This window comes from Aotus nancymaae, unplaced genomic scaffold, assembly GCF_030222135.1.
Source record: "Aotus nancymaae isolate 86718 unplaced genomic scaffold, 86718_ANA_hifiasm-v0.15.2.pri h1tg000131l, whole genome shotgun sequence".
In the NCBI taxonomy this organism is placed as follows: Eukaryota; Metazoa; Chordata; class Mammalia; order Primates; family Aotidae; genus Aotus; species Aotus nancymaae.
This window is the reverse complement of record NW_026988546.1, coordinates 5,871,923-5,880,771: the sequence shown is the minus strand read 5'-3', so window position 1 is coordinate 5,880,771 and position 8,849 is coordinate 5,871,923. Positions and strand designations below refer to the sequence as shown.

General features: G+C 46.0%; 1 protein-coding gene across 1 annotated transcript in view; it reads left to right on the top strand.

The window, feature by feature from the left end:
- The first annotated feature begins 528 nt into the window (after window positions 1–528).
- Window positions 529–8,849, top strand: part of RNF149 (ring finger protein 149) — a 35,534-nt gene continuing 27,213 nt past the window's right edge. The window contains exon 1 of the mRNA XM_064371332.1: window positions 529–988. Within this exon, the coding sequence (XP_064227402.1) occupies window positions 529–988 (460 nt within the window). The remainder of the gene's footprint in view (window positions 989–8,849) is intronic.

The window sequence follows — 8,849 nt, the reverse complement described above, 5'->3', positions numbered from 1 at the left end:
CCACCAGGCTTGGCTAATTAACTTTTAAACTATTTAGACAAGGCTTCTGCCATGTGCCTTGCACAGTAAACTCTCCATAAAAATCTGTTTCAGAGATTTTACAGAACCACGGTCCCACACCTGCTTTTGGGGAAGCTTCCCGTTTCTCTGGAGTTACTTCACCTCACTTCGGGGACGCTAGACGTCCTATTGCGCAAACTCGGCACCTGGCCCCAATGGGTCCGCTGTGGCGCAAGCTGTGGTGTAGGCTGCGCAGCCTGCCTCGGCCCACGTGCGCCAGACTTCCTGACCGCTAGCGGTCGGAGGCTCCGCGGCGCTTACGCCTGCGCACAACGCAGCCGGTCGGGCGGAGGCGGTGCCAGGTCCGGCCACGCCCTTCGGTCGCTCCGCTAGATGCGCGTGCGCAGCGGCCCCGCCCCCCGCCTCAGTTTTCCTGGGCGGCAGTTTGCATCCGCTTGTCTGCTTTTCTCTGCTACACCGCACTAGTGCGTGAGCTCGATTCCTCCTAGTCAGCTCTGCGGCGCTGCCATGGCGTGGCGGGGGCCCGAGGCCGGCGTAGGGGCCCGCGGCGCGCTGGCTTTGGCGTTGCTCGTCCTGGCCCTGTGCCCGCCCGGGGCCCGGGGCCGGGCTCTCGAGTGGTTCTCGGCCGTGGTGAGCACCGAGTACATGGACCAGCAGACCAACATGACGGTGTGGAGCGTCTCGGAGAGCGGCCGCTTCGGCGACAGCTCGCCCAAGGAGGGCGCTCAGGGCCTGGTGGGCGTCCCGTGGGCGCCTGGCGGAGACCCTGAGGGTTGCGAGCCCGACACGCACTTCTTCGTGCCCGCGCCCGGCGGCCGAGGGTCTGCGCCCTGGGTCGCCCTGGTGGCTCGCGGGGGCTGCACCTTCAAGGAGAAGGTACTGGTGGCTGCGCGGAGGAACGCCTCGGCCGTGGTCCTCTACAACGAGGAGCACTACGGAAACCTCACCGTGCCCATGTCCCACGCGGGTGAGCGGGCCAGAGCGCGGAGACAGGAGGGGGACTTCTGCGCGGCAGCCGAATGGCGGGGTCTTCAGCCTTGGCCCTTAATCGCAGGCCTCGAAGCGGGCCTGGCTCTACTCTCAGGCCTCTGGCTGTTGGAACTTTCAGGGAAGCCCTCGTTTGCTCTGTGCGGCTCCCCTAGTGCTGTTGGGAGGGAGGCAAGTTTGTAGACAAGAAGTGATCTTAGCCTTTGGTCGATGGGGTGAAGGGAGTACTAAAGACGTTAGAATCCACAGAAGGAGGCTTGTGGTTCTAACAGGTGGGGAATCTCATGATTCCTAATCATGGGCCCCTTTCCATTCACCATTTCCCAAAGTTGGAGGGGTGGGTAGGAATCCAAGCTCTTCCCCCAGCGCGCCTCGGGATCGGGTTGTTCTTTCACCAACATAAAGTGATGGCTCGTTGGCACTCTGATTTCTTCACTTTCTTGAATCATGTCTTAATATTCTACACTCTGAGTCAGAAAATCTGGATCTGATTGAGTCAGTAAACTTTGACCTATGCTTTCTAGTGACTAGCTGAATTTAGGGTTATAACACTGGCTCTACTGCCAGTCAGATTCACTGAGTCTTGAGTTATGATCAACTTTTTAAAATTACTGTATTCATTCAAGGAAAGACCGTGCTGCTGGGCACAGTGGCCCACGCCTGTAATCCTAGCATTTTGGGAGGCCGAGGCAGAAGGATCGCTTGAGGCCAGGAGTGTGAGACCAGCCTGGCCAACATAGTGAGACCCACATCTCTACAAAAATTTTAAAACATCGCGTGGGTGTGGTGGCGCCCACCTGTAGTCCCAGGTACTAAGGAGGCCGAGATGGAAGAAACACTTGGGCCCAGGAGGTTGAGACTGTAGTGAGCCGTGATTGTCCCACTGCACTCCAGCCTGGGCAACAGAGCAAGACTTCAAGAAAAAAAAAAAAGACTTTACTATTTGCCAGGTGACCCTTCCTACACATACCATTCCCCAGGGCAGCAGGTTGTATCTTCAGGTAGTAATCATAGTTTAAGTCTTATTTTGCAAAATATCCTTGAAACTAAGTTCCAGGTAAGATAACGACCGGTACACAGAGAGTTAACATATTCTGTTATGTAAGATAACATAACTTTATGCATCACACACAACTAGTTGACTCATTCTCAGCTTTATGTGGTTAATTTTTTTTTTTAAGTTTCCACTGCTGCTAAGTCAGGCATCATTTTTCCTATACTTTCTGTTTTTTGTTCTGTTTTGGCTTCCTGAATGCAAATTCAGGACCTAACAGTAAAGTGAGGACAGAAAAATAACCTCGAAATTGCCTATTTTGTGACATGATGGGAAAGATAGTTGAGAGACTGAAGAATTAAGGACTGTTAGGACAACTCTTTCAAGACAATTGAGGGAGATGCAGAGGAATGTGCAGAAACTGTGAGAGTACGGGAGGGTGGGACCGAGTTGGTAGGGTGTGTTTGAAATTGGGTGGGAGTGATCTGCTAGAGTCTTCCAGAAGGCAAGAAGGCTGGATCCAGAACACTGGAGACTTGGCCACAGGTGGTCCAAGGACAGTTCCTCAGTTGCAGCAGAAAGGAGGATGTGGGAATGAGGGTAGATGTCCATGTGGTGGCACTGGGCTAGGCACCACCTTTGGTGCGGTTATTCCAATGATTACAGATCTATTTAATTGTCATGGTACCCAGGCTGCGTTTCCACAAGAGTGTCATGAAAGATCTTGTCAGATTTGACATAGCGCTCCAGATACATCCTGTCAGTAGTGTTCCCCACTTTAGTACTTCTTCTTCTGAAAAGAGGTTAGTTTGCCATGATTCTCCAATGCTGGGTCCTTATACACCCATCTTAATGTAGACTTTTTTTTTCCAAATGGCAGGTTCATCAGCCTACAGTTTTCCAAATCTACTTACAGCATTTTTTTATAATAGCATTAAGAGATACCTTTTCAGGCTAATAGCACTTGTTCAGCTTATATTATTGACATGTAATTTATCCAGGCCCAGAAAAACACCTCTGATGTTCATGTGAACTCCACTTCTTGGGGGCTTTTGTTCCCATTATTGGTGTCCATTCTAGTCTTTTTAGTGAGAGAATAATTCTGTTTGAGAGAAAAGACCAACAAAGCAACTTAAAGATACGTGAAGTATCCAGTCTGCAGACACAGCTCACACAGCTTAGTGTTCTGCATAGAGTGACTCACTCTTCCCAACGGTCTTTAAGGTAGGCATTTGACCATATAGTACATACAGATGAGAAAACTGACACTCAAGGAGTTTAAATGACTAGCCAGAGACAACACAGTCATCTACGGCCAGATCATTCTTTGTTCTCTCTCTCTCTCCCCTTCTTCTTCCTCTCCGTCCCCACCTCCCCACCCCATGTGTATCTCTGTGGGTTGTCTTGTAGGTGGTTGTCATTGTAGGATATCTTAGCTGCATCCTTGGCCTCCACCCACTAGATTCCAGTCCTGACAATCAAAGGTGTCTCCAGATACTGCCAGATGTTTAAAGAGTCGGGGAGGGGCCGACAAAATCATCCAACATTTTGAAGCACTGGCCTTAAAGGGAAATTAGTTTGGTTATTAGTGTGACAGATCGATTAAACAGAGCAAAAGCTGGAAACGCAATCCACTTAGACTGCGGGGTTAGTCTAAGTAGAACTTAAGGGCAAGTACTGAGTGGTGACTGCAGAAATGAAAAGACTCTTAACATAATGTGGCTCCATTGAGTATAATGGTACAATGTATTGTGACTTTTTGAGAATGGAATTAAGTCACAGGGTGACTGTGTACAGACAGCCTTGAAGACAGCTCAGACTTAGGTTTCTGTATTTAGTCAAGTGTGACTAGAGCCCAGAAAGACCACTGATTCAGTGGTTCTCACTGTTCTATGTAATGTTGGTTTTCTATGAAACAGGTAGAGGTGGCCTGCCTATAAAATTTAATACTGGTAGTCTGTTCTCAAGTCTCAGGAGAATTTTTCCAGTTTTTCTGAAATCTATCACTTGGCTCTACTACAATCCAGTACAAGATGCTTTTTGGATTTAAATCAGTATTTTATTGTGGCTCTAAAAAAGTTGTGACTTTAATTTTCTGTCAGAACAACTGTAAGGACTATTACTAATGCCAAAAGTCAGTTCTGTTTACTTTAGCAGACATTTCTGTCTGCAGTCAGTTCTGTTTACTTTAGCAGCCACTTTGGGTGCTAAGTATTGTACCTGCTCAGGTATAGAAATGCCTGAGACACAGGCCTGCCCTTGAGAGGTGTATGGTCTAGTTGGAGTGATACACAGAACTTTCCAGACAATATGGTTTGGACCTTATATGATTCTAGTATGCACAGGTGCTTAGGAAGCATGATGGAAACGCTTTTCGTTGTTGTTTTTTTGAAGCAAGTTCTTGTTCTGTCACCCAGGCTGGAGTGCAGTGGCATCATCTCAGCTCATTGAAACCTCTGCATCCTGTGCTCAAGCGATCCTCTCACCTCAGCCTCCCAAGTAGCTGGGACTACAAGCATACGTCCCCATGCCTGGTTAGTTTTTGTACTTTTTGTAGAGATGGGGTTTTGCCATGTTGGTCAGGCTGGTCTTGAACTCCTGAACTCAAGCAATCTGCCTGCCTTGGCCTCTCACACTGCTGGGAGTGTAAGCCACCCCACGTGGCTAAGGAAAGGGGTTTAATGCAGATATTGCAAAGGTATCAAAGTTAGCTTGACCAAGGTAGGTCGAAATTAATAAATGTCAAAGCATTACAACAAAAACTTTTACAGAATATTGGCCTTAAATTAACATATTGTTAACCAATAGGCTGATCTTAGCTGGGCGCAGTGGCTCATGCCTGTAATCCCAGCACTTTGAGGGGCCGAGGTGGGCAGATCATGAGGTCAGAAGTTCAAGACCAACATAATGAAACCCTGTCTCTACTAAAAATACAAAAGTTAGCCTGGCATGGTGGCGCGAATCTGTAATCTCGGCTACTCAGGAGGTTGAGGTAGGAGAACCTGAGAGGTGGAGGTTGCAGTGAGCCGAGATGGCACCACTGTACTCTAGCCTGGGCAACAGAGCAAGACTCTATCTCAAAAAAAACAAATAGTCTGATCCTTTAGCTGAAATCTTGGCGTGGTCTTTTAAGAATGCATTTTCGGCCGGGCGCGGTGGCTCAAGCCTATAATCCCAGCACTTTGGGAGGCCGAGGCGGGTGGATCACGAGGTCAAGGGATCGAGACCATCCTGGTCAACATGGTGAAACCCCGTCTCTACTAACACAAAAAATTAGCTGGGCATGGTGGCGCGTGCCTGTAATCCCAGCTACTCAGGAGGCTGAGGCAGGAGAATTGCCTGAACCCAGGAGGTGGAGGTTGCGGTGAGCCGAGATCGCGCCATTGCACTCCAGCCTGGGTAACAAGAGCGAAACTCCGTCTCGGAAAAAAAAAAAAAAGAATGCACTTTCATTTTTAATAATTATTTACTGAGTGCCAAGTACTGGCAAGGCTTGGAGCTACATTTGGGAATCTGCCAGAGTTGGAGTGGGTGGCAAGGAGGTTACAAAGATGTGTAAGAAATCCATCCCATTGATTAAAGGTATAAAAATAAAATTAAAAAAAAAAATCCGTGACCTTTAGAGAGTTCGCATATTGAGAGGTGTGCATTTTGTATTTGCAGAGCAGGGTAAATAGTCTTTTATGAATGGATAATGAATTCTTGATTGCCTGTAATGCTACACTGTCACAAATGATCTAAAAATTTAAATTTGAATTAAAAATGTATTTTGAATTAAAAAAGTATTTGATGGCTCATGCCTATAATCCCAGCACTTTTTTTTTTTTTAATTTTTAATTTTCTTTTTTTTTTAAAAAAAAAAAAGCTGGTTTTCACCATATCGGTCAGGCTGGTCTCGAACTTCTGACCTCAGGTGATCCGCCCGCCTCAGCCTCCCAAAGTGCTGGGATTACAGGCGTGAGCCACCGCGCCTGGCTAATTCCAGCACTTTGGTAGGCCGAGGCAGGTGGATCACCTGAGATCAGGAGTTCAAGACCAGCCTGGTCAACATGGCAAAAACCCCATCTCTACTAAAAAAATAAAAATAAAAATAAATATTACCCAGGTGTCGAGGTACGTGCCTGTGGTCCCAGCTACTCGGGAGGCTGAGGCATGAGAATAGCTGAAACTGGGAGGTGGGGGTTGCAGTGATCTGAGATTGTACCACAGTACTCCAGCCTGGGTGACAGAGCGTGACTCCATCTCAAAAAAAAAAATGTATTTTGGTGCTATAGGAAAACAGAAGTGGCACCTCATAGCCTCATAGAGGATGAGATTAACTAGGACACTTCCCAGAAAGGTTGAGTTTTTTTCATTTGATTAGTTTTTGGGTTTTGGTTTTGTTTTAGAGACAGGGTCTCAGTCTGTTGCCCAGGCTCGAGTGCAGTGGCACGATCATAGCTCACTGTAGCTTTGCCCTCCGAGAGTCAAGCAATCCTCCCACCTTAGCCTTCTGCATAGCTGGGACTACAGGTGCATGATGCCACACCTAATTTTTTTCAAATGTTTTGTAGAGATGGGGTCTCCCCGTGTTGCCCAGCTGCTTCCAAACTCCTGGACCCAAGCTATCCTTCCACCTCAGCTTCCCAAAGTGCTGGGATTACAGGCATAAGCCACCACACCTGGCCAAGGTTGAGTTTTGAAGGACAAGTTAAACTCGATGGGGAAGGTATGTTGTATGTGGTAGAGGTGAGTGGGCTAGAGGACATTATAGGTGGCAGAACTTTGCAGTATTGCAAAAGGCTGAAGGTCTGAGATAAAGCAAAGCATTTGGGAACGCTACATAAGAGTTCTTAACATTGTCGAGTATTCTAGTATTATATTCAAAAATACAAAATATTTTTGAGCAAGCCAAATTGTCTAAAACATAATTTAAAATTCTGTGCCAAAAAGAGAATTTCACTTATGTTGGGGTCCTCCTAACTCACCCTAACCAACCATAAAAACGTTTGTTTTGCGTTATGGCTTCAGATTTCCATGATATTATATTTATATTGATGAATTCACCAAATTGACCTGCTAGGGAATCTCCTTATTGGGAATTCTCCTTATTGGGTCATTTTAACTATAATAGCACTAGAAGATGAGCCAGTTTTTCAGATTGACTCATTTATGTAGAAGCCTTTTTATGAGCCATCACTGCTTGATGCTAGGGCTACAAAAACTAATAAAGAACAAGTAGTACTTGTCTAGTGAGGGAGACCTATAAATAAATTATAGTAGATGTGCAAAAAGAGGTATCTCAGAGGCAGATGGTGCTGAAAAGCCTTAAGTTGAGCTTATGCTGAACCTTAAAGATTTGGCCAGAAATTCTTCTGAGAGGAGGGGAAAAAAGTAGAGTGTTGCAGTTAAGTTACTGGGAAAAAGAAAACCTGAAAGTTTATGGTATTCTCTTTCTGGAACTTTAAAATGTGATTTCTTGCTGCCTGAATTAGTTTTCTAGAACAGAAATCTAATCCATTACTTTAAATGTTTCAGTAGCTCCCATCTCCTTCGAGAGAATGTTGAAATCTACTTTAAATAGTTTTCTTGGGAGGAGAAATAGTACACTAGACTCATGTCATCCAGAAGAATTTTAAAGCTGTTGACCAAGTCATAACTTTTTTCCTTTTTTTTATTATTATTATTTTGACAGAGTGATAAGAGGAACACAGAAATTTGAAAAGAAACAGAAGTAACACAGCTTTACTTTTTTGCACAGAAGAATGTTAAATTATGTTACGGGTAATTTGGTTTGTTAAAAATACTATCTTTGGCCGGGCGTGGTGGCTCAAGCCTGTAATCCCAGCACTTTGGGAGGCTGAGGCGGGTGAATCACGAGGTCAAGAGATCGAGACCATCCTGGTCAACATGGTGAAACCCCGTCTCTACTAAAAATACAAAAAATTAGCTGGGCACAGTGGTGCATGCCTGTAATCCCAGCTACTCAGGAGGCTGAGGCAGGAGAATTGCCTGAACCCAGGAGGCGGAGGTTGCCGTGAGCCGAGATCGCGCCATTGCACTCCAGCCTGGGTAACAAGAGCGAAACTCCGTCTCAAAAAAAAAAAAAATACTATCTTTGAAGTGGGACGTCGTGGTACATCATACCTGTAATCTCAGCACTTTGGGAGTCTGAGGCAGGCGGATTGCTTGAGACCACCCTCGGCAACATGGTGAAACCCCCATCTCTACAAAAAATACAAAAGTAAAAATTAGCTGGCTGTGGTGGTGCGGTCCCAGCTACTAGAGAAGCTGAGATGGGAGGATCGCCTGAGCCTGGGAGGTCAAGGCTGCAGTGAGCTGTAACTGTGCAGTTGTACTCCAACCTGGGCAACAGAGTGAGACCCTGTCTCAAAAAAAAATCCAAAAAACTATATTTGGTATTTATTGTTGTTCAACGAGTAGATTTATGATTATGTACTATGTGCAAAGATACTGTGCTAAATGTAAAACAAAAATAAAACAGGAATTGCGTTCAAGAAATTTTCCTGTCTAATGCTGAGGTGTATAAGTTCTTTTGGGGAAGAGGGATTGTGCAGGTGACTTTTTTTTAGTCAAGCAATACTGGTAACAACGTTAAGGCCTGAGGAAGGAAATGATTACCTTTAAGGGCTTTTTCTCTGTCATCCCAAGTCTTTGAGTTTCTGTGAAGAAATGCAGCCATTTATTTTGGAAATAAGCTGTGATTTGGTCTCATGTGCCAATTAAGACGGGGTTGTGCACAATAACTTGAGCAGCTTAGCTCTTTAGTATTGGCCAGAGAGGCAGTGATGCATCCAGAGGCGAGAGTAGGGCCCACAAGGTCCATGTGCCTGGCACCCCTTGGGGT